The sequence below is a fragment of the Mauremys reevesii genome, linkage group 6 (genome assembly GCF_016161935.1).
Source record: "Mauremys reevesii isolate NIE-2019 linkage group 6, ASM1616193v1, whole genome shotgun sequence".
NCBI lineage: Eukaryota > Metazoa > Chordata > Testudines > Geoemydidae > Mauremys > Mauremys reevesii.
The window spans coordinates 45506874-45533448 of NC_052628.1; the positions used below are offsets into that span (position 1 = coordinate 45506874).

Consider the following 26575-nt stretch of genomic DNA (forward strand, 5'->3'; position numbering starts at 1 on the left):
GGATCTTTCTATAAAAGATCTGTGCCCAATAATCCTAAGCTTATTTAAAGGAAGAATTGTTCCCGCTGCTAGCATTGCGTATAAGTGCGAAGTCCAGTTTATATGAATCTGACTCAAGAGTAAATGAATGATTTAAGGTAATGTATATCATATAGCCTATCGCTCTGGGTCACGATGGATCAGTACTTGTCTACCTGAAATCATCTAGTCTCACTGCAGTACTGTGCAACCTCTGGGTTATTTGAGGTAGTAGACTAAGGATTGACTAGACACAGATAGTGAACTACTTTTCTCTCTCCCTCATACTCTGTCCAGAGTACATTTGAGGAAGCTTGTATTGCTAACAATTCTTGCGCAGCTGTAACAGATTAAGTGTTTTATCAAAAGTGTACTGTTCATATCCCTTATGGTCACACATTTATATAAATAACTTTACCACTTAATGATAGTTTAGTGTAAGCTCTGAGCCTCTAGACACGGTGTTCTGTTGTCCTCTACTGCCTAACATTGAGTGGTTTGTCAGTTATGTCATTGTGATTGTCATGCTCAAGGATTGTAGAGTGAAGAATTCCAATAGATAGCTAGGTCAGGTAGTGGTAGCTGCCATTTGGGATTATACATGTTCAATAGGAATAAAACCTGCTACATACACACACTAACTACACAGAGGTTTCAGTAGATGAGTCCTTGATTCTCTGTACATCTATTGTAATTTATTGCATTAGTATCAATTGCTAAAGTTTTAAAATATCTATGATTTCTGCCAGAAATGTACATAACTAACTTCCAGCATCTCAGGATTTGTTTTTTCAGTGCAAATTTCAGGTGCTGAGTGTGTAGATTCACTTCCCACAAAGACACTTCAGATAATTCGGTAAAATGTTGCTGCAGCAGTTACGAGCCTCTGTATTCATGATCACAATACCCGACATACAGCGGTTCAGCTGCTATTCCACGTCTGTTAAAAGAAAACTTGTTTTATACCGTGCACACTTCTATATAAAAGGAACTAGCAGTACAAATAGTAAGATGAGACAGTGCTAGCTTTGCTTACAGAGCAAATTAGGCCTGAGTAGTAGGAGAACTTGTCAGTTAAGGCAATAAAATAATGGATGACTTACTGAGGGGATGAAAAGATGGCCCCATTCTGAGCTTTAAAAGTCACACTTAACTTATAAAGTATGCTACTATGTGTGGTCTAATTAGAGATACTGGCATATTAGAAAATGGTCTCCAATGCCTAACTTAGAGTGAATACAAAATCTTAGGACGGGGTTCTCCATACTGTTGGAAGAGCTTCAGCATAGCCTTGCTGCCATTTGAACACAAGCAGCATGCAGGAGAATCATGAAAACAGACCACATTTTGCCTTTACATGCAGCTTTAATTATTTTACTTTTGGCCAGATTGTAGTACAGCTGACAGTCTGGTGAACAAGACCCCATTGCAGTACAGCATTAATGTCTGTCAGGTTCATTCCACTCCCACTCAATTCCTCTTCAGTATTTTAAAGCTATTCTAGTTTTTGGGGCAGCAGCCTGTGCAGGAATTACTAAGGTCTTTAAAATCAGACTTGATGTTGCTGTAGATCCTTGACTTCCACAATGCTTTATGTAGAAACTTTGTGGTAGTTAATCTTGTGCAAATAAGATGTGGGTGCAGTATGGGTTAAAAAGTTTGGGGATGGGAAGTGGTAGCATTTATAATCTCTGCTAAAATGATAAATGGTTCAGTATTTAATTTTGGCATCTAAATTAAGCTTCAAAGCTACAGTGAAAGAAATGGGGTAGTCAATACATCAATCAAATATTGAACACCTCTATGGCAGGTTTAATTCATTCTGCACTGACATCTTCTAGATAAAAGGCATGGCTCTTATCTCCCAACTCTGTGTGCAATGTGGGTTTAGCTATTCTGCTGCCAATCCTACAGCCCCATTGACTACAGCAGTAGCAGCTGGGCTTGTGTTTTCCTACAGAGGGAGTTACAGCTGTGGCTCTGAACAGTCACCATTACCCTCTATCACCCCTGCACTAGCAGTAACAGGGGCCTTGGTGTGGAGTTTTTCCTTTTGTTTGAGGTGGGTAGGGCACTGAGTGCCTTCAAGATACTGGCTTGCTCCAGCCTCAGCACTACACCAGGTCACATTCTGAATAAGGGCTACAGCTTTTTCTTTTTAACTGAAGAGTCAGATGCTAATGCAGCCACCCAGAAAGTGCAGTAACGGTAAATAGCTAGAAACTGCCTCAATTAAATCCCTGGTTAAGAGCATTTACAATGGTATCTTTACTATTAGGAATTGTCAAGTCCTCCTCCCTCCAGCACTGTGCCATCTCAGCATGACCGTTAGTGGTAGAGTTTAAATTTGTTTAGATCATTTACATGGAGAAATAGTTCTGAGTAACCTCTGCATAATCCCCATTGTGGGATGCACCACCTGGCTCTGAGCTTCAGGCATGCTCTGTAAAAGCAGTCTGTGAGGAGAAGATTCAGCACAAGGTTATAAGAAACTAGGTAAGCCCTTGCCACCTCGGTTCCATTCTCAGGCTAGCTGCAAGTATGGCACCTTCCCTCAAGGCCTGGAAAGCTTTTCTGTTTTCCCCCCACCCACCCCTACACAGACAGCTAGAGTAGCCCAGAAGTGATGCATTAGCAAAGACATCTCAAGAACCACAGAAGGGCAGCTTCAGTCCACAACTCCTTATTGCAGCAGGGTGAACAGGCTCACAGACACTGCCTTTTGGGAGTTTGAACCTCTTAGATGCAAAGACACTGCTGGAAGGATAGGTTAGTCTACTTAAGTGCTTAGGTCCTAAAAAACTAGACTATCCTCACCTAGTTTGGGTCCCTAAATCTAATCTACCTCAAGAAAGGAAAGTTTCAGCAGGTCCCACCTCTCATAGGCAGTGTGTAACTTAGGGCTACACACAAGAACTTTGATCTTCCACACACACTTCCTTTTCAAGATGATGAGTTTTTTTGGAACGGGGAAAGGATAGTGGTAGTTTTTCCTTTGTGTTCACAGTTGGTTCATCCCCAGCAGGCAGGGGCTGGGGTTTGGATTCTGGTACGAGAAATGCTGGGATCAAAATATAACCCAAAAGGAGGCATCTCACTCTTCACTAGTCCTGCTGTTGACAAGTGGCTTTGTCTAAAATAAGATCTCTCAAGGTGAGGATTTGTATGCCAGTAAAATCCACGTAGGTCTGGAAAAGGAGGTAGAATCTAATGCACAATTGCTACTGTTGACACAACCCAGCAAGAGAATGAAGCTCACTTCATCTATGACACTTCCGCAGAAGTCTCATCTATGCCAACAGGTGATACATTAGAAAAATATAAGTTCAGGTAAGTTTCTGTCCTTATCCACCCAGCCTTAAAAAATGACAAGTTTCTCCAAACTCCAGTTTCTTGTTGCATTTGTTATCTCCTAGAACAGGGATGGGCAAACTGCAGCCCGTGGGCTGGATCAAGCCCCTCAGTGCTTTGGATCCAGCCCATGATATTGCCACCCCTGTGGTGCCATGGGCCCTACGCCACTCCCGGAAGCAGTCGGCACTGCATCCCTGCGACCCCTGGGGTGGGGGGACAGAGGGCTCTATGAGCTGCCCTTGCCTATGGGTACCTCCCCCAAAGCTCCCATTGGCCAGGAACAGGGAACCATGGCCAATGGGAGCTGTGGGGAGAGGTACACGGAGCCCTCTGCCCCAGCTTCCTCAGGGCCATGATGCTGGCTGCTTCCTGTAGTTTGCCCTGGCTCAGATGTGTGCTGCTGCCACCCCGGACTCGCTTCAGGTAAGTGGTGCCAGGCTAGAGCCCGAACCCCTCCTGCAGCCCAGCCTCCTGCCCTGAGCCCACTCCCACACACCTGCCCCAGCCTGACATTCATGGCCCTGCATGCCATTTCCCCACCCAGATGTGGCCATCAGGCCAATAAGTAAGTGTGTGTGTGTGTGTGTGAGAGAAAGAGAAATGGTCAATCTATGGCCATGCTATGCTGAAGATAATCCAGTTTGAATATACAGTTCATTTCTCCCTTATCTTCAGTCTCTCTTACAAGACCCTGCTCAGAGCAAAGGTGGGATTCATTATTAATGAGCGGCGCCTTAGATCTTCGGAAGAAAGGCATAAAGGCCATCATTTAACTAAAAGCTCTTTAAAAACATTTAGTTAACCTGGTGGAAACCCTTCTCTAACCCTTCAACTTGATTTGTTTAAATGAGTGTTCAAATAAGTGTCTACATAAGGGTTTGCATGAGGTTAAGTGTTTTTAAATTAATTTCAGGTTAAGCTAGTGTAACAGTGCATTTAGACTGGGCCTAATGGATGGCACTACTTGTCCAGAAGAGACTCTTTCTGGTATCAAGTTCCAGCTGCGGGCTGTAGCTTCTGTTATCCCTGTCCTCTCTCAGAGAGAGTAGTTGGGGCTTTTCCCCTTTTTTAAAAAATGGTATTCTTTCAGCAGTCAGGCCAGCTTACTGAAAGGACCTGGACTGTTGCGGTGGAGACAATCATTTCTAAATCTTGCCATTTGGATAATCTACTGTAGTTTTATGCTAGGTATTGGCTGTGGTGGCTGCATATCATAAGCAGCAGGTACTAGTTGTTTCTGTCCCTCGATAGGTAAGTAAGAGTCTGGATCAGCCATAAAAAGGTTTAGAAATACCTGGAAATAATGTGCAGTGTATTTCAATCCCTAGATTTGTAGATAAATAAGGCAGCTACTGATCATCTTTCAGCAGGTCTATGTTGGACTTTGCATTCTTTTCAGAGGAAAAATTTCTGGACATTGTCAAGACACACTCGTCCTGAATTAGAACCCTCAGAGCAGGGAGCTTTCTCTTTAGCCCCATGACCTCGGCTGAGTGTTTGGTAGCCTGAAGGAGTGTTTGTACAGACCCAATAGGTATGACTTTTCTAGAAAGCTCATGAAACTCAGTGCATTTGACAAGTGTGACTATGCAGAGGTACCACTAATGAATCCTGGAGCTGAGGGTTACTCTAACTCCTGCTATCTTACCTGAGCATACGACAACGATGCTTCACCAGTCTGTTATAGGCATCCTGTATGTTAGTTACAGTTTCACTGCTCCAGAGCCTCTCCCCAACAGCACTTGCTCGAGGCCTGTAGAAAGAGATTCAATTCAGTCTAAGAATTTATTCTATATCCCAGAATAGAATGAATTTAATAGTGGGGGGGGGGAAGGAAACAGTTTTTTACCACTGACCAATATTAGCAACAAACAATGTTACAAAGCACTGCAGTGCCCTCAACATCCTCATAACACTTGCAGGTCTGCACTGACCATGATTAATCAAATCTCATGCTGAAGCACCTGTAGAGATTAAGATGCATTTTTTTCTCTGATGCACAATTGGCTAGATGGAGGCTGGGTTTTTTACCCTTCCTCTCAAGTATCAGGGACTGGCCACAGTTGGAGACAGGACATCTGAGAGAGTGAGTCAGTGCTCTGAGGTGATACAGAGAATCCTCCTTTTCTTTAATGCTGAGCTGGTGAGTCCTATCCACATGCTTATGGTCAAACTGATTGAAGCAAGAAGGAATTTTCTCCCAGGTCAGACTGGCAGGGACTTGAGGGATTTTCACTACCGCTGCAGCATGGATCACCTGCTAGGATCATCCGGGCATCTCACCTAATCCATCCCTGAGATTAATGGTACCTCAGTCTCTCTTACTCTGCCTGTGGCACACAACAATTTAGTCTGAGGACAAATACTGTGTTGAGCAAAAATTATTGGGCAACAGTGAAATGTAATGTAATGGCCTGTGATATGTAAATCAGACAAAGAGATAATGCTCCCTTCTGGTTTTAAATTCTAAATAGATTATGGGATTAATTCAATCCCATAACGGTTAACATTTTCCAAAAAATCTGAAAGTGATCAAGAAGTTCTATACCATAATCTTGGTGTGAGGTTAGTTGCATCCACAAATTCTCCCCAAAGGCAGGCTTCTCCACCTATCACCAGCTTTTTCTGCTTTTCACACCCTGTATTCAAACCACAAAAATGGTTAATTTCCATGCTAAATGCAGTTGACAGGCAGCTGCCATAACCTTCACCTTTGATAGCTGAACGTAGATTTTCAAAAAAACCTAATGTGCACATTTTAAGCATATCACAGACATTAGAAGTTTAACACAGTCTAGGGTAGGATCACAAGCTTAGCATGAACTAAATGAAGTCTTACATGTTAGTTGTTAATTCAATATGGCTTCAGTAACTTTTGTTTCTTGAAGTGCACTTAAGTACCAGTAGGTATTTATGATCACATAAAAAGTGTAGGAAGTTAAGCATATGGATATGAAGACTGCAACAACTATGAAAAGCAGTTACCTTTAAAAAAAAAAAAACTAATTATTTGGGCATTGTGGTTCTCTTATGATGATTTTTGTATTGATTGGGGGATAGTTCAGTGGTTTGAGCATTGGCCTGCTAAACCCAGGGTTGTGAGTTCAATCCTTGAGGAGGCCATTTAGGGATCTGGGGCAAAAAATTGGTCCCGCTAGTGAAGGCAGGGGGCTGGACTCAATGACCTTTCAAGGTCCCTTCCAGTTCTAGGAGTTTGGTATATCTCCTATTATTATTATATTTTTATATTGTAATAGTGACCTAGAAAAAGAGGCACCTGGACACCTCCCCCCCACAGCCTTCAGAGCCTAAGCCACAAATCAAAGTGCACACAGAAAAGCCACATACAAAGTAGTTATCCAAATAGAAATGAGTAATTTAAATGCAGTTTAACAAACCAGGGAAGTTGAGTGGCTCAACGCTGTAGTATTTCTTCCAGTCCTGTCCGTAACTAATATAGTCTAGGTACCAGGGGGCTGCCAGAATAGTGGTGAACCCAGCTCCTGTTACACGGCTTAGTTCTGCGGTATACAAACTCCCTATCCACACTTCAACTATTGTGTCAGGTTTTATCTAGAAAAATAAGAAAAACACACTAACGTAAGTAAATGGCTACACATGATTTTGCAATTAGTTTCATCATTGAACACCTGAGTCTAGTTCCAAACAAAGGGTTTGTTTTAGTAAAACCAGTATTTCAAAGATGGCAGATTTCCATTCTGTATTTTTTTCTAAAGAAATGGGAGTATTCTCTAAAATTAAGTTCTTGGACTTGGTATATCAATGTGATTTTTTTTAAAATATATGTTCCAGATTTCATTTTGTTATCTCTTTTAAAAGTAAATGCCTTAGGGTTGCTCTGGATGAAATAAAAAGCAGCTTATCAGTAACCTTTAACTCCTAGTTCAGATATCAGAACTATTCCAATGTAGTTTGAGTACAAAATTATAGATCACCGAGCCCAGGACAAACAGATTACTCTATGGACTTTCCCACCCATGTCAAGAAGTTCTGAAGTCATTAGGACTATCAGTTTCAAATCAAGTGCAGTAGAAAGAAGCTTGGTAAAGTTCCTGTTCTAGCATTTTAACTCTGGGGAGCAGTGGGGGCAAAAATTCTAACTGGCTTCAAGCTGAGCATGATAAGTTTATGGAGGGGATGGTCTGAGGAAACTGCCTACAACGGCATGTAGCAAGTATCTCCAGTGGCTGGTGATGAGACACTAGATGGGAAGAGCTCCGAGTTACCATAGAGAATTCTCTCTCAGGTGTCTGTCTGAAAGGTCAGGGTCTAACTGATCTCTATATTTGGAGTCAGGAAGGAATTTTCACTGGATCACATTGGCAGAGAACCTGGGAGTTTTTCACCTTCCTCAGCAGCATGGGGCATAAATCACCTGCAGGTTATACTAGCGTAAATGGTAGATTCTGTGTAACTTGAAGTCTTTAAGTTGTAATTTGAGGACTTCAGTAACTCAGCCAGCGGTTAGGGGTCTATTACAGGAGTGAGTGGGTGAGGTTCTGTGACCTCCCATGTGCGGGAGGTCAGACGACATGATTATGATGGTCCTTTCTGATCTTAAAGTCTATGAATCAAGTTAGGCTCCAATTCTGTAAAGTTTCAGCACCTTTCCAATCCCATTGGTGTCAGCGAACTACTCACATGCCTAAACCTTTGCAGGATCAGAGACTTGTTTACCCAAGGCATTTTGCAAGCCTACTGCAGTCCTGTGCTGTTAAGTGATTTGTCAGATCTTACCTTTACTCCTTTATCAAACACCTCCTGCCAGACTATGTATCCTTTGTTAGCTGAGGAAACAATATCCAAGATTCTAGAATTTTAAAACAAAATAGGATTACAGTTAAGAATGACAGTAACAGGTCTTAAATCACCTCATTTTACTGCAGAAATACTGAGCCTGGGTGATGTTTATGCTGTAACAGGTTCTCAGCCACTGTGCAGTGTTGTGGAAGGCCTAAGAGAAAGCCTGATCTTTGCATTTCTTGTCCTTCACCCATCCACCTTACACAAGACACCAGCTCTAAGAATCATATGAAAGGGAAGTGGCCATATGGTCAGGAAATTCATGAGCATAAATGCAAACTGGTGACTCTAGCCAGAGATTCACTGCTACAAAGGGGTGTGGTTTTAGTTAAGAAAAAAAAAAAAGGGAACAAGTTAGCTCAAAAATGTTGAGGGAGACAAAGGTTACACCTGGGTCCTTCTACCAAAATTTTAAATAGTCAACTCTGGTTTAAGACATTTAAATGACAAGACACATCTTATATATGTATTTAGAGCATGCTTATCACTAGCATGCAAGCACCTGAATGTTAATGCTGCACCACACCACAAAGTTGTAAGTTTCATACTCCATGTCTGAAAAGGAAAAATATGGGTGTTCTCGTAATTCAGCCTCCCTCCACTCCATCACACATGCACTCTAACAAACTAGGTGTTTTTAGGGCTGATAGAATTTGAGGATGGGGTAAAGGACTGGGAAGAAAGTTTTATTAAATATGCTGGCGAGAGTGAAAAACAACTTACTTCTGAATATAGTAAGATTCCAGTTTAGCATAGTCAATGCCAAATCCTTGCTGCTTCATAAACTCTGTCACATCAGGGTTAGATTTCCTTAAAAGTGGAAAATATTAGCAGTGTTATTCTGATTCCTTACAAAGATTCCCAAACCCAGTTTCCAGTAATGTAAGTTTTACTTAGCACCAGACAGCTTGCTATGTGTTATAAAGGGATATCGGTAGCAGTAACTGCATGAGATGAGGCAAAACTTAAATGTCACAACCCAGAGAAAAGCAATTGCCTTTCACAGAGAACTTTAGTAATTCAAAACTTGAACTTTGAGTTTTGTTCCAAATCAGAACAAAACCAAAATTCCCCGAAAGGAATGGATTCCCAGCTCTGGGGCAATTCATCTGGCAGGCTGTCCAGAAGCCCTGGGGTCTCCTTTTCCAAGGCAGTCTGGCTGGGAGGTGCCAAGGAACAGGGTGGAGCAGCAGGTAGGTAGATAAATCTAAATCCTTTCTAGATTAGGCATAAATTGATCAAGTTGATATTTTAAAATATGTATGAAGTGTTAAATTACTAGTACAGTCTTGGATAACTAATTTCTTTTCAGAACTTTCCCTACTCAATTTCCCCAATTCTAGGAAGACTCTAGTAAAGCCCGTTGAAAAAATTTCAGTGGAATTTGCCAATTTGTCAAAATTGAAACATTTCAGACAGTTTGATTTCAACATAGTTCCACTGGAACCATGCCTGTAAGGCAGGTTTCAGAACCTAATTTCTGTATCAATAATCACTCCTCCTACTTACAGACTCCCCAAAATATTCAGTGCTCACTGCCATTTAAAGTAACTTAAACAGCGGCATGCTGTTAGTTTGCACTATCGGTACTATTGTCCTTTTAAACCCAGTTGGGCAGGTGGAGGAAAGGCAGGTTTTTAAAGAAAAAAGTCCATTTATTTAAGAAGAGGCTGCTTTTCAGTTTTTATAATGCATTAAGATTTCAACTTTTTGGATTAGATGAGTTATTTCATATACCACTTTTCTGCAAGGCTGTAGCTCCCTTTTAACCTATTAGTTTTACAAAGGCATCTTTCAACTTTAATGTTACTTTGAATGTTTTAATCAAAACAATCATCCATGCTAAATAGAATTAGCCCCACTCTAGTCTCTTCACTTCCTAGAAGTTGCAAGCACTTCTCCCTATAATGCATCTTGTTACGTAGCTATGATTAGAAGAAACCTCAAATCATGAGACGTCACCCTTACATCAACCAGGAAAAGCCGCATTACTTTCCATATGCATCACTGAACTGAATGCCGTAATTACTGACATTAGGTAGATTATAGATGCACCAGCCTCTATGCTTTGAACTGTCACCTCATACCAACAAGTGAAATCCACTTCATCTCCTCCCAAGTGGATGTAGGCATCAGGAAATACACCGCTAATTTCTTTGAAGAGGTCAGTCATGAAATGATAAGTTGTATTCAAAATGGGGTTTACAGGTCCATAAGAACCACTCCGGTGCTCTCCATTGAAACATGGTGTGAGAAGGTCTTTTTGACCTAATAAAAGAAGCAATTAAGAGGATAAAAGAACTAGTAGTTCTGTGTATTAGACAAAATGCTTTACAAACATTCAGAGTAGCAGCCGTATTAGTCTGTATCAGCAAAAAGAACAGGATTACTTGTGGCACCATAGAGACTAACAAATTTATTTCAGCATGAGCTTTCATGAGCTACAGCTCACTTCTTCGGATGCATAGAATGGAACACACAGACAGGAGATATTTATACATACAGAGAACATGAAAAGGTGGAAGTATGCATACCAACAGGAAGAGTCTAATCAATTGAGATGAGCTATCATCAGCAGGAGAAAAAAAAAAACTTTTGAAGTGATAATTAAGATGACCCATAGAAGGTGTGAGGAGAACTTAACATAGGGAAATAGATTCACTTAGTGTAATGACCCAACCATTCCCAGTCTCTGTTTAGGCCTGAGTTAATTGTGTCTAATTTGCATATTAATTCAAGTTCAGCAGTCTCTCTTTGGAGTCTGTTTTCGAAGTTTTTTTGTTGCAAAATTGCCACCTTCAAGTCTGTCACTGAGTGGTTAGAGAGGCTGAAGTGTTCTCCCACTGGTTTTTGAATGTTATGATTCCTGATGTCAGATTTGTGTCCATTTATTCTTTTGTGTAGAGACTGTCCGGTTTGGCCAATGTACATGTCAGAGGGGCATTGCTGGCACATGATGGCATATATCACGTTGGTAGATGTGCAGGTGAACGAGCCCCTGACGGTGTGGCTGATGTGATTAGGTCCTATGATGGTGTCACTTGAATAGATAGGTGGACAGAGCTGGCATCGGGCTTTGTTGCAAGGATAGGTTCCTGGGTTAGTGTTTATGTTGTACGGTGTGCAGTTGCTGGTGAGTATTTGCTTCAGGTTGGGAGGCTGTCTATAAGCGAGGACTTGCCTGTCTCCCAAGATCTGTGAGAGTGAGGGGTCATCTTTAAGGATAGGTTGTAGATCTTTGATGATGCGCTAGAGAGGTTTTAGTTGGGGGCTGTAGGTGATGATGAGTGGCCCAACAAAGAAAATAACACAACGCCTGTATGTATAAATATCTCCTGTCTGTGTGTTCCATTCTATGCATCCGAAGAAGTGAGCTGTAGCTCACGAAAGCTCATGCTGAAATAAATTTGTTAGTCTGTAAGGTGCCACAAGTACTCCTGTTCTTTTTACAAACATTAGCACTCTCAAGACTGGTTTAAGTATTATTCCTACTTTATATAATCAGCAAAAGAAGAAGAGTGTTAAATGACTTGCCCAAGACCACAGGAGTTTGGGTCAGGATGAGAACTCAGGACTTCCTGATGCCCAGTTTAATGCCTAAAATATTTACAGACCATGCTACCATCTGGAAAACTGGATTCTGATGCATCCCTGGAAGAGTAGAGCTCTGCAAATCCGCTTGGTATCCACGTCCGCTTCAGACCATTTTTTCCAATTGCAGCGCGGATGCGGATGTGGATACAAATTTTGTATCTGTATAGGGCTCTGCAGCACACAGTCACTGGAACAGAGTGGCTGTCACCCAGCCAGCAGGCTCCAGCTCAGCTCTCTGAATCACGCAGCAGCGTGCTGGGCATTCTGGGAGTTGTAATCCCTAGCTTGCTCAGAGGGAGGAGGTAAACTACAACTCCCAGAAGGGAGTGAGCCCAGTGCTATTTTGAAGGTGGGGTTGTTCTTTAAACAAGCAGGTGGCAATGGCTGCATGTATTAGAGCCACTGCAACTGCGCAGGCATGTCCACGCCCCCTCACGGGGAGGGCAGCATTGCATAGAAGGTCCCAGAATTATAGCCTCCCTGCCTGCAGCAGGGAAGGAGGTGGAGCAGGCAGGAGGTCTCTGGGGAGAAGTTGGGGGCTTGACACAGCCTTGTGTCCCTGCTGCGCAGTGACCTGTGGAGCTGTTTAGAGCCCCGCAAGTCCGCAGATATGACAATTTTTGAGGATTGCGGATTGGATGTGGATACATGTTTTTGTATCTGCGCAGGGCTCTATGGATGGGAAGTGCCACAATGAGTCTAGGAAGGAAGCAAAGGCAATGGTGGGTTTTCAAGAGGACATCTTAGAAAGCTGATTTCAGATCACAGGTTCCCATCCACACTTTTCTTTGCAGCTCTAAAAATTCAATATAGGAAAAAAGCTCCCCATGTCTTCCGGACCCATCCCACTAGTTAACTAACTTTGCTACTCTGAAAGTCTACATACATGCCAATACAGCGCACAGGAAAACACCTCTACTGAGCAACTAGGGAAAGAGAGAAAAGGAGAGCAAACATTTTGCAGGACTGCCACCTCCTGAGTCACCAAGTGAAGAAGGATCAGCTTACATGAACTAAACTAGGATATGAGTTGTGAAAATTAATATTGTACACTAATTTAGGAGAGGTCTCCTTGTCACCTACCTGTCCTAAGAACCCCTTCCTTGCAGAAACAAATGCAAAGTTATGTGGAAAATGTCAGTAAGACAAGGTAAAAAGCAATGGCTATTTCATTATATCTATTTTGTACCCTCCCTATTTCTTCTCCCTGACTGTAGGATTTTTATACCAAACTTTCTTCTTTTTGCCTGGACACCCACTGTTTTTAAATCACTATGTTACTTTACAGTTTGGTTCTGGCCTTCTGTCACTTCTCCAGAACTGTATGGTCATCTGCAAATCTGATCACAATTGATCAAACAAACAGACACTCAGCAGGTATATTTAAACAAACACCACACCTCACAACCACCCACCAAACAAGACACTTCTCCTTCCACCCACCTTTCCCTCTGGGGAGAGGATAAGAGAATAAACAACACATGACAGATGTGTAGTCACGTTGCTCAATGCACTACGGGAAGGTGTTCAGATGCTCTGGTGATGATTGCAGTACAAAAAACCTATACAAAATAGACACTAGGGGAACAGCAAGTGGTATGGCCTCCTCCAACAATTCTAGATAATCTCAATGCCCTGTACAGTATTGGTTTTGATATCTTATTTTACAGTGTTACTCTGGTGTTTGCCACCCCCAACTTCTGCAAGTGACCTATGTCACTGTCATCTATGCTTTGGTAGAGTATTGTGTTATTGGAAAAATGTGACTTCTCCTATAGAACTGTGGTATGGTAAAACATAGACTGTCCTTGTAAAGGAAAAGCTTTCACACCAAATACATACCCAACAGAAGTGGCAAAAAGGGGACAGGTATTTAGAAATGTGATCACCCTTTTTAATGCAGTCAGAGGAGGAAGGCTCCCCAGCAAGTAAGCTAGGATCTTTAGTCAAGTTCTTTAAATATTAACCTGATCCCGAATAAGTAATATATGATGTATTAGGTTAACATTTCATTGTAACTCTGCCTTAATAAGTTCAAAACAACAAAGTGAGACTCCACTCCTCACTGTAATTGCATTCCACAAGCTGAATCAGCTTCCTATCTCCATCATTCTAACAGCAATTGGACTAGAACATGTCATGATGAGTCCTGAAAATTCTAACACACTCAGATAATGAAATAAATACAGCTGCATTTATGTGCTTTCCTATGCCCACACTTGTGCATATCCACACTGCAAGGAAATGAAAGCTCAGCATGTACCTAACATATTATTTCAATTGCTTCCAATGTCACAGTTGTTTTTCAAACAAAGGGAATGATCTTCACTGAATCCATCTCAGGGCTTTTATCGTTCTTCTACCTCTCACTGAAAAGTCTTTCAAAATCTTCATAATGTGCTTTAAGCATGGGTAGTAATTCATATAGTCTCATTACTCTGTGCCTCATTTTATTACAAGCATTAACCTTTGTAACCTTGTTAAAGAGACATGGATCTTACCTTTCCCCCAAGATTGTGTATGTCCCGGGCTATCAAACTCTGGGATAACCCTAATACCTCTTAACCGAGCATAGTCAATCACCAGACGAACATCAGTCGGAGTATAGATGTGATCATAGGAATAAGAGCCCTGTGAAATGTTCACATTTAAAGAGAATGTTTATGAAATATACAAGGAACTTGCAAAAAAAAAAAAAAAGGTATTGAAATTCTGGAATCCCTTCAGTTCAGATCGAAAGCAAGTCACAAATGTGCAATTACACCAGGGATAATTATGGTCCAATAAATCTGGCAGCCCAGCCCTGGGAGAACTGCATTTTTATCCAACAAGAATGAATGATCTGCACTTGGAGAAATTTATTCTGTCCTAGATCTTGCTTAATAAAGGAAATTTCCAGTGACAAAAAAGTCTGATTGAACAAGCCAGTTCCTCTAAGGGTAGGTTTACACTTACCTTCCGGGTCGACGCAGTGAGTTCGACTTCTCCGAGTTCGAACTATCGCATCTCATCTAGACGCGATAGTTCGAACTCCGGAAGTGCTGCGGTAGACTCCGGTACTCCACCACTGCAAACGGCGGTGACGGAGTCGACGGGGGAGCCGCGGAGTTCGACCCCGCCGCGTCTGGACGGGTGAGTAGGTCGAACTAGGGTACTTTGAATTCAGCTACGCTATTCACATAGCTGAATTTGCGTACCCTAGTTCGACCCCCCTTCTTAGTGTAGACCAGGCCTAAGAGTCATGGGGTTGACAAAGTACAAAGTCATTGTTTATTAGACTTCTCCCCACATCCACCTGATCATACCAGCATTACTGGTTCTGAAACATTATGGGCCCTTTGGCTGGCCACGCGAAAGACCAAATTAATGGAAAAGGCTGATTGAGTTGAGAGGTGGAATCAGTTTGAAGTTACTAGGTCTCTGGTTGTCAGTTTTCGTCTGCTGCCTGATTTGAAACCCCAGTGTCCATTTTATGGTGCTGAGTTTGAGCACTGTACTGTCCCCCCAGCTGCAGCTTGAAAGTGACAGGAGCCTCTCCCAGTTATTGACTCGGTGCAGCACATGCTAGTCACAAAGTGAATTCTCAACGGACAACAACATGACCCTTTGTGGCTATCAAACAGGAACTTAAGCCTCAGAGTTCTAGCCAAATGGTGACTCAACTGCAGAAACAGGCATTGAAAAAAATGCAACTGGTCATTAAGGCAAAATGCTCTCCCTCCCACAGCCTGCAGGTTGGAAAGAGGCAGGACAGACTGTCATTGACCCAAGTGCACCATATGGAATTCCCACCTTGATTTTAAATAAGTTCTTCAAACCTCTACCTGAAAGCCATTGGATTTTTGATGTGAAGAGATATATTTGTCGTGCTTAGGTTCAATAGGATGGAATTCCAATAACGGAGTAATCCAACAAAATTTAAAATTTGGCCAGATTTTTGTGTTGTAGTGCATAGAGCAGAACCTCACTACTGATTAGGTGTCCCACTGTGAATTAGTGACTAACCAGCATAATGATGTATACTAACGAGTGTCATTTAAGACTTTCATAGTATGCTATGAATATTCTGTAGTATATTTTGGAACATTAATCAGTACGAGATCTCACTAGTGGCTCTGCTTGTTGGATCATAGAAGACTGCAGAGAAGTCACTGGCATATGCAAGTTATGCATGACTGGCAAGGCTTATGCTTATCTTCCAGAAACTAGGTGAAAACTGTATATGGTGCAAGACCACCTTCATTTACTGGGCTATGCCTGTGGTGCTGCAGATGCCTGCTGAACTTAAGGTAACACTGACAAAAAACAATCAATCTCTTTTCAAGGCCAGTTGAGAAGCTAGATGTACCACTTACACTGTTCACATGCTGTGACCCTAGGCACTCCTGTACTCACACTTTACACACTAATGCAATATTATTTGTACAAAATATGCCTTGGAAGGTATCACATGAGAACTACCACCACGCTGGTTATTAATATTGTTGTAAAATGTCTGTGTGTTCACATGCAAGGTTAAGTTATGAATTCCCTTTACATTATGTTACTAGAACATGTTTAAGACAGCTGGGCCTAGGTAAAGGTGATAAGCAGGTCTGTTCGTAGACAAAGGAAGGTGGCTAACATCCCAAACCAGGTGGGGCCCAAGTTCAATGGACTATTCATTTGTATTAGAGGCTGCAGCAGGAAGAGATAATTTGCACAGTAGCGGAGGAACCAACACGAAGCCTTATTTTCCAGACCTCGTGACTTCTTTAATCAGCATGAACTAATCCCCTTTGTACCCTTCAAAAGAATAGATTTCAGAGGCTCACTGAACTATAAAGAGGGGGAGCGAACCCCTAAGTTATCCTTCACTTTCAGTCAAAGAAACCAAGTGATTTTTCTGTGATGGGTCCTGGCCAGGCCAGCCAGCTAAAAATTGGAAAGACGACCGTAGATGAGAGAAAACCATCTTGAACAAAGACTGTATCTTGCTAGATTAAGATTCAGACTTTAAAATGCACGTTTGCCCTTTTATTTGTTTGTAACCATTTCTGTCTTTATCCCTTATACTTGATCTCACTTAAAAACCTCTTTCTTTCTGTTAATAAACTTGTTTTACTTTAATCCAACCCGTCCCAGGGCTGCATTTGAATTTAAGTTATTGTTAACTCCAGTTAAAGCAACAAGCTGCTGGGCTTTTGTTTTTGTAAAGGAGCAACAGACCTATAACTAAGGCTGTGTGACCTCTGTGACTTTTGCAGCAGCCACTTCTGGGGCAGTCTTGGGCTACCGCGCCCCCGCCTCCCAGCAGCAGCAGTAGTTTGAGTGTGGAAGAGGGCTGGGAGATGGGGTGCGCCACTTACCTCAGGGGGTTGTTTGGGTTGCCCCTGCCTGCCAATGGGAGCTGCGAAGCTGGTGCTAGTGGCAGGGGCAGCGCGCGGAGCCCCCTTGGCCTTCCCTCCCTGTAGGAGCTGCAGGGACATGCCAGCCGCTTCCCAGAAGCTGTGTGGAGCCTGCCAGCCCTGCCAACCTTCCCTACCCCCCTGCATCAGCAGGGGTCCCAGGCCACCCCAGAGCACCCACAGCACCCCCCCCCTCCCCAAGTTTTAGTTAGTGGTATATAGTACAAGTAATGGATAGATAGGTCACAGGCCATGAATTTTTGTGTATTGCCCGTGACCTGTCCATGACTTTTACTAAAAATACCCATGACTAAAACATAGCCTCACTTATTACTGCTCTGAATGATCCACAAGGGGGCTGGACATTTCAGGGCAGATGGTTTGGGGGAAATTCAGGTGTGTTGGGGGTCATTTGGCTAGTAATAACCGAGGCTGGTGGAGACCGGAGTGTGGCAGTGGTGTAACAAGAAGGCTGCTGGAATCAGAGTTGCTGAACTAGGGCTGCTTAACACACGGACACTCAGTGCATCCTTGTTGATGGCTGAAAGAGTCCGAACAGGGAGCTACAGCAGCGGAGCGTTTTGAGGCACTCAGGGTTATTGGTCAAGCAAAAATGCAGCGTCTCACTGGTCTGGGTTGAACTTCAAAATGCAACAGATCCTCTACAATAAAATATTTAGGTATTTCATGCCAAGAAATTCAAATATTACACTCATGTTTTTGACTCACCTTGCCACTCAACGCAGGGAAAGTGGCGCTCTGGTAAGGGAAAGAATGATCATCTACTATGTGCCAGTGGAGAACGTTAAACTTATTAAAAGCCATGGCATCCTGTAACGAACAATGCAAGATTAACATTTTAGTTCAGTGCTTCACCTGCACTGCATCCCTGTTAGAAGGGCGCTACTTCTGGCCCTGCTCTAGGTTCGGCTGCAGTATCCTGTAGTGCCTATGGAGCATTGCAAAGTGTCCTCACCTCCTCCACTGCCACACATATTCTTGAACCCTAAATGCATTTTGTATCTGCTTTTAGGTGTTTTACCTACTGATCCTCTCTCTAGCCATCCATTGCAGGTAGTCAAGCTGATTCTAGCTGACTGGCTCATAGGAGAGCAGCTGTCAAATTAAGAAACTGAAGAGTTTGAATTTCACACCAAATCCTACAAATTCTCCATGTCGTGCTATAGTCAGACAGCATTATATCACCACCACTTCTCCCCAAATACCATGTGTTTAGATGCAAAAAGTGTGCTAAGGGATTCTACAGTCTACAGGTTTTTACGTCTCTACTTTATTTTGCATCCGACTGAATTTTAGTCTATTGTTTCCTCATCAGGGTTGGTATTCTCCCTTAGTTTACAGTTAATTTGGCAGCAATACTGGGAAATGGATACAACTGAGATTTCCCATATTAATACAGATTCTCCATATGGAGTTGTAGTACTAAGACTAGATGTGGTATATGGGACTCTCCACTTTGGGGATTATAAAAAAAAGTTGCCATCTCCTTTTCAGGTTCTGGCTCAAGCCAAGTTAAGACCTACACCATTTGTAGTCTCTCCAAATTTATTAATGATATCCACCTTGTTAATGATAGAGCAAGTATTTTAACTTAATTGGTAATTGTCTGTAATTCATTACTGGAAGATTAGTATTGAATTCAAACAGAAGTTTAGCTAGACAGATCAGAGGAAAGTTCTGCATGTTTTAAAGCAAGTAGAAAGGACATAAAAAGCAAGAAGGTGGGAGGGTATTAGAGCCACAAACTTAGTGCACTTAGGAAAAATACTAGGAAAGCAAGAAATATGTGGGTAAGCTTTAAGAATAACGTAAATCCTAAGACAGTCAACTTACATTTGGCTAACTTTCTTAGAATGTTAAGATGTCAGCCCTTTCAGAGAAAAGAGCAACAAGTATTATTTTCACTGGAAATGCTGAAGACTATGCAGCATGAGAGTCTATAAATTACTGACTGTACAAACACCTGGTTTGCTGGACACAAACAGAATCCTAAAAATAAGTATTTTAGAGGTCAAACGCACACTGAGTCGACATACCAGCTGACTTAGATCTAAATGCATCAGAGTTGTTACAGGTAAACTGCAGTAAATAGTGAAAAAGACTTTAAGCACATGATTCAGTCTTAAAAAAACAAAAAAAGGCAATAAGGAATTGAGGAAGTTATATATTCTCATATTCAAAGGCTTCTCTACATGACCCCTGGTACATATTTCCTCTACCAAGTAAACCAGGTTGAAAGAGTGTGGAGGGAAAGGAGGGAAACCATATAACCCAGTGTTGCATGTGCTATAGCATAGTTATTGGCAAATGTACTCCTTTCCACTACAACGTTGATCCGTTTGAAGCAGTGAACCTGAAATCTTCAAGACAGGTTTAACATCACTGCTGTTCCTTTAAATGCATTACCTTCAAAGGGTAGGCTCAACTTCAGGTTAGGTCAGAGTGAAAAAAGTCTAGTAATCTTAAAATTTGTCTACATTGCTCTACCATTTGGACTATGGGAGCGTGAACTGCAGTATGCATTAAAGTGCAACACTAACTCTCCCATTGGACACTGCAGGCGCATACTAGGCACCTTTTAGTTTGTGTCTACAGCATCCACGCAGGGGAGTGACAGTGTAGCACTTTAATGAATACAGCAGTTCATATCCCCACAGTCCAAATAGTGGAGCCATGTAGACACAGCCTCTATATAATAGGCTGGAGAGAAAGACACAATCTGGAAAAGCTAGGTTGTCAAGAGCATCCACATCATTCCTCAGTTGTGCAGTTAGTGGTTAGAAAAGACAGCTTGATGGGAGAAAAATGTTTTTAGGAGGCCAGAAACCATGAACTGCAATGCTGTGCCCCCATGGCTCTCTGAATACTGTGAAGAAGTCGTATTTGCAAATCAAATTACAAGATCACCTGACGGATCCAGGATGTTAGTGCATCAAGATTAACTTTAATTAAAACCCTTGTTGAATGTGTTAAAACAACTACATTGAAGTAGGTCACACTTTATAAAGTACAATCAGAAGGAAAGCTACCTGTCACTATTACTTAAAACAGTAATTAAGTCACTTAAAATGTGGTTTTACACCTTAATCCCATTTCATTTGTGAACCACTTTAAATATTTTTAAAAGTTTATGGTCTTTTTAATCTCTTTCCCCACCTCAACTCATGGCCAATTTCCTCTTTGTAGGATCATGATGTAGATGCAGAGGTCACTTCCTGTTTGATTAGGAAGTAAGGGCTATCAATCAACTCCTCAAAAGAGGGGGACCTGAGGCCAGGACTTCAGGGGCTTCTCCTATAGCAGCTGTCCTCTTCTTTGTATGGGGATAAAAGAAGCAACCAGGATGGGAGTAGCAGAGCAGGAAAGACGAGGACAAAAGAAACTCACTAAAATCTCAGGAATGCTTCACAAAGGGAAGCAAGTATCTTCCCTTTCAGTTGGAAGAAGTGGAGGAAGAGAGATTGTAATTTGTTCAGGGTCTTGCAATAAATCAGTATATAACAGAACCCAGATTTCCCTGTTTGAAGTCCACATATTCAAGCCACCAAACCACACTGCCCCTCCAATAGCTCTATTCCCATAGCCCTGAAGAGAGGGTCTAAATTAAAAATATTAATTCAATAAGGGCTCATTTGCCCACTCCCTTAAACAGTTAAGGGCCATACATTATCCCATCTACTACTGGGGAAATTCGGCTTGTTTGATACTACTACATGGTAAGAGAGAACTTTTGCTGCTGCTTCTCATTTTTTAAATAGTTGTTTTGGAATGTGCTTTTATCTTTGTATGCATGTAGATAGTGAACAAGTTACGCTCCCCCAGACATTTCAGTTTTCTGGTCCGTTACTGTAGCCATTTGTATTTAAATAAAGTTATGAAGCATATTTGTGCCAAGTGATGTTAGTCCCTCTGTTGTAAATCTAGAGCATTTTCATCAGTCCATCCACCCCATCAGTTTCTTTTTACATTGAAATTTACAAGTTAAAGCCTGCTGTATGTCCAGACAGAGAGGAAACTAGACAGTTTTAGACACTTCTAGGCAATTCTAAGTTGCCTAGCAACTGAAATAGGCTTTTGTTACTGTCTCCAGGTTTCCAGCATTAACTGCTTTCTTAACAATTAGCCACCTATGATTATTGTATCAAGTTATTGTTTTACAGTGACAGATTTACTGAATTTGTCAAGATAAGGTATATAAGAAGACCTGAGCAGACCTTTGAGGAAAAACCACTGGTTACTACAAAATGCCAACTTACCAGGTTTGTAAGAATACTTTTGAGGGGTAGAAAGTGTCTTGATGTATCCAGTAAGATTCCTCTGTGAGCAAATCTTGGGTAGTCACTGATTTCTGATTCATTGATAACGAACTATTACAAATAGGATTTGGAGAATTAAAAAGATGTTATTCTATAACAGATTGTCAAAGTTCAGCTACAGTGCAGTGTACAGAAATATAGCTCACATAGATAATACCTTTAAAGTTAACCAAACATCGAGAAGTCTATATTAACTAGCTTCAGGGGACCATTTAGGAAGACAAGACATCATGGGGAGGATCATCAATGCAGCCTCTAGTCTAGAAGATCTGTGGTAGTGTCTCTTAGCACTAGTAGCATGTGGTTCTATTGCTACCAAGAATGTGTTTTTAGTTAATAGCTATACTCACACTCCCATAGTCATCTTCATAGACCAACTGGCTGAAGGTTTCCAAACCTAGAAGAATCAAAGAGATTGAGGTTTGTGGAGAACAATCCAAATACTTACATCACTAAAACATGGGACCATCACCAGTTATTGTAGTTTACATAGCTAAGAAGCATGTTTCAGGCATCCTTTGAGATATGTTCTCTTCTCCACCGTATACTGCATCTCAGTTCCCTCCAAGACCCAACTTTAGTTCAGTAATTGGGAAGAGGAAACTACTAATCCTGAACATAAGGTAAATGTCTCTCCACTATTCTATGTATATTAAGTTTAAATATACTAACACTGCTCCACTGCACCAAATTAACCTTGTAAAGGAATGGAAACCCTCACACATACAGCCCTCCAGAGTAATACAGGAGGATTTCAATAAGCTTGTGTTTATGAGCCAGAAAATTCCAAGATACTGACAACTCCAATTCTATTTTCAAATATTAGCAGAGAAAAGAGTTACACAATGGAAGAAATTCCAAATTCAATGTGAACGCTCGTTTTCAGTTTCAAGTTTAAGAAGGATTTGGACAACATCCTTTTTCCACAAGTTATAGGAAAACAGAACCTTAAACAGCACAATAAAATCTTGATAGGTGTTTTCATTCAAAGACATTAATTTACTAAATAAAATTCAGAGTATGCTTTTTGTAGTTCTATGGTTTTCTTGCGATGTATTTGCTTTAATTATACAAACAGGAACAAAATTCTTCCCTCTACAGTATTAAAACCCTTAGAGAGCAGCATATAAAATGTCAACTTACCTCTTAATGCACCCCAGACCTTTTCTGCCCTCAGTACTGCCACAGGTTCTGTTACACTTAACTGATCTTTGATGGAAATGGACAAAATACAAGTTATTGTCTCAACAAGATAAAATAGGGATTAGTTAACTTTAAACAAAATATAATAATGACTTTAACTGACATAACGCTAGAACAAGACTCTACAAATCCTAACCTTTTCTTATAACAACTTTTAACTCTGACTTCCACTGCTTTTAAGTGGTGGTGTTGTACTGTTACAACTTTGCATTCATGTATGTCCTTTTGCACATGCACTAATATATTTATTAATAATGAAAATTCATTTTGTTACTGAAAAAAACAAGTTTCACCCAATGGAAGGAAAGTAAGTAGATGTACAATGTTGCAATAAGAAAGTTATTGCAGTAAATACTATCTATATTTCTTGAGATTTAAACACTGCAGTGTTTATGCTAAGAAAGGTTACTGCTACTGCATATGTAGTTATTTCAAGAAGGAAGTAAATCTGTAAGTAAGAAGATGTAAAACCATCCCTCCCCCACCTTCCAGAATTTGAACAGATGTTTAAAGTCTTGAATATTGCTAAATCTTGTTCTGCAGAATTAGAAATGGGGAAGTGTCAGTTACCACAGGATCTATAGCAATTATTATTAGTGGCAGAGCTACACTTGGGCAGCATGTACAATACAGACACTGTACACCCAGCTAGCAAAGGTATAAACAACAGGGTAGACAGTGAGGCACTGCTTAGGTGAGCAGAGTCCCCCACACATCTGAACCCTAGGGTATATACCCTTCACAGCTCTCTCTGGATCAAAGCAGCGCCTCCCATGTCTATGCTGCTATTTTAGCAGGGTAACATCCTACTGTCTCCATACTGCTGGAGCCTTTCCCCACCATAGTGAAAGACTCTAGAAGGGATAAAAGGCCCTGGCAGTGGGAGGCAGCAAGGAAAGGCTCCAGCTGTCAGAGCTTTTCCCCACTGCCAGAGCATTTTGCAGTGACCATGGACACAACCTGCCTTTCACTGCAGCACAAGCGTGGGCAAGTGTAGACAAGGTCTAAGAGTTCCACCATTTAACCTATTTACCTGGAATGTAAACTGAAGAAGTCACTGACCAACTTAACTAGTAAGATAAGTAAAAAAATTCATCAGAGCTATAAAAGCAGCAATCAGTGTCAGGCTGCTACAATCGTGAGAGGTTTTCAAGGTCTTTTTACAGCTTGAGTGAGCCCATTGTTAGTTCCATTTGTAATAAACCTTTAAATATGCTGCTGACTATTACATTTGTGTGCTTGGAAAATAAGTGCTAGTGAGGAAATTCTGAATGGCTCTTATAGCTGAAGAAGGAAAAAAGCTGACCTACAGAAAGCTGAAGTGTATGATTCCAATGGACTTTTCCTTCCTCCCCTCAGTTAGACACAGTTCATACCAGATCAGATACTCACAAGCCTCATTCGACGTGATGTTGGGATAATTGTCACACTCGGAGTCTTTGGAACCAATTATGACTTGAAGCTGAAGTAACTCTGTTCCAGCAGGAAGTGTTCTTTGACCCTGATTTTGCCATTTGGAATAACCAAAGATGTACTCGTAATACCTGCACAAGAAGCAAAGCCAGAGAAGGAAGCTCTGAAGTGATTAGTGGCCTGTCCATCCCACCCTCAGTGCCCAGGACCAGTGCAATGGAGCTGGGGAAATTTTGTACAGAGAACCAGGACACAGAATTTTCAGGCTAATTCCCACCCCCAATTAGCAGCTACCCTATAAAAACAATCAGGAGAGACAGACAGTCCGGAGAGGTTTGAAGTGCAGCTCTCCCTCCCCTCCGATGTGCTTTGCTTGCACCCAGGCGGAAGGAAGTCGTTTTCAGCGGCCCTTTGGCCGCTGGCAGGTTTATCGCTCTGCTTTTCTCCCCACAACAACGGTGAGCTGCAGGAGCGCGACCCCGGCCGGGCCATGGTGGGCGCAGAACGAGCCCCATGGCCGCCAGCCGGCCGGGCCCCTCACCTGCGGAAGGCGTCCTGCAGGAGGGCGCAGCCGGGCCCCGCCGTGGAGCCCGGGCCGTGCACCAGCTGGAAGCGGGCCGGGGCTAGCCGGAGCTGGCCCGGGAGGATGCGGAGCGAGCGGGGCAGAGGCCACAGGGAGCCGGAGGGGGACTCGCCCAGCTCCGGCTCCTGCTCCGGCTCCTCCAGCAGGGACTCGGGCTGCGGGGGGCGCTGGTGGAGGCTGGAGGCGGCCAGCGCCGCGGAGGCGCACAGGAGCCCCAGGAACAGCCGGGCTGGCTCCATGGCTCGGCGCTGTCCCTGCATCGTGAGCCGGCCGGGCGGGACCGGGTCAAACGAGCCCCGAGCTCCGCCTCCGACTTGTCACGAGACAGCGAGGAGGAGCCCGCCTCCCTCTGGACTGGCTGCCGGCGGTGCTGGCGGCCCGGCTCCGCCCCGTGGAGACGCTGGGGCCAAGGCCAAGGCGCTGGCTCCTTCCCTAGCTCTGGCCTGGCAGCTCCGTCCCGCTGCTCTAGGGGCCTGCGGCGGCCACGGGTGCTAACTTTCAAGGGGTAAATAAGACTCCGACTTTCACAATCAGCCAAAAATCCTGCTAATCCCATTTCAAAACAAGCCAGTCCCTGAGAACCCCAACACGCCATGTGACTAAATCCCCCTGGCGTGCAGTCTGGGACTGCGGTGGGCCCCCTGTGCAATCCTGAGCCTCTTCCCCCTTATCCCTGCTTGCTGGGAGCCCATCAAAAAAGAGACACTACTAGTCAACAAGCAACTTGCAACCTAATTAAGCCAAAAAATAAACCCAATTTATGTTTTTTTCCAGGGATTTGGCATGTCTGCTTCCCCGGGAGGTGTTACAAGGGCTGATCACAGGCTCCTACCCCCATCCCCTCCTGCCAAGCTCCTAGCATCGCTGCCCATTTCTTCGGCTCCGTCCTTCCCCCAAAGCTCTGCGGGCACTGAGCCTGTGTCAGCCATTAGCCCGCTGCCAATGCAGGGCTCCATGCGGTGTCTGGCCTGGGGCACTAGGTGTCCCTTCAGCAGTGCGTACCCGCTCTGATTCGCTGCTGGGTGCTATGTTTGTCGTGGTGCTGTGTTTGTGTGAGAGTGACACATACATCTCTTTGCAAAGTGAAGTGCCTGATTTTCCTCGGGGTAGACTCTCCTGCCCTGTTCAGTGTCTCTCTGCCGTTTAAAGAAAAAACCCTGATCTCCAATACACTTCAACAAAACCATATCTCCCGCCCCAAGTGAATAGAGAGGTTGGTGGAGCTGGTTACCCCACTGCAGCCTGTGCGGAGGTGACTCCCATTTGATTTCCGCTGGAGTTACTTCTGTCCTGTGATAAAGGGACAGGGCTCATCTTTTTACTCCCTGTGTGCACACTTTGGTGTCACTTTCATGATTGTGGTGCTGTAGCACTTGCTGGGGGGAAGCCCAGATTATAGGATACCTCACAACCACCTGCCCTTAGCATGAAGAAGCCTTGTGTGTGCTGGTCAGCTCCCTGTCTCTACCAGCCATTGGCAACACAATCATTCACCTCTCAGCAAATGTAGGCTCCACTGTCCTGCTACACCACAGGCTAGTGATAGTCTCACGCTCCAACTCTAGGGTGTTCCAAGCATCTCCCTAAAGTGCCCTGCCCCGGTTCCACTGGACACTTGCCGTATTCACAGATTCGCTGCTCCCAATGAAGCAGAACACCCCAGCTTCCCAGTTCCACCTCAGATCACCATTCCGCTAGATGCACTGCACTTAGATGTTTATAGTGAAAATAAACAAAAAAATATTCAACAAAAAGATTCAAATGAGAGCAAGCAGAAGTATTGGAAAGCTGTGATTACATATAAAATAAATTCATAACATGCATTCTAGGACCTAGACACTTTAATGTCTTACAGAGCACAG

At 42.8% G+C, this 26575-nt stretch overlaps 1 protein-coding gene across 1 annotated transcript; it reads right to left on the bottom strand.

Annotated features, from left to right (window-relative positions):
• Nucleotides 1–691: 691 nt before the first annotated feature.
• HEXB (hexosaminidase subunit beta) lies at nt 692–25033 on the bottom strand. Its single transcript, XM_039543071.1, has 14 exons — nt 24672–25033; nt 24110–24261; nt 22658–22723; nt 21865–21911; nt 21455–21565; nt 17907–18008; nt 14292–14421; nt 10284–10464; nt 8920–9006; nt 8131–8203; nt 6771–6945; nt 5921–6011; nt 5021–5125; nt 692–958 (listed from the first exon to the last, which is right to left on the bottom strand). Exons 1-14 carry the CDS (start codon nt 24971–24973, stop codon nt 895–897), a joined length of 1686 nt encoding a protein of 561 aa, XP_039399005.1. The 5' UTR covers nt 24974–25033; the 3' UTR covers nt 692–894.
• Between the last annotated feature and the right edge of the window lie 1542 nt (nt 25034–26575).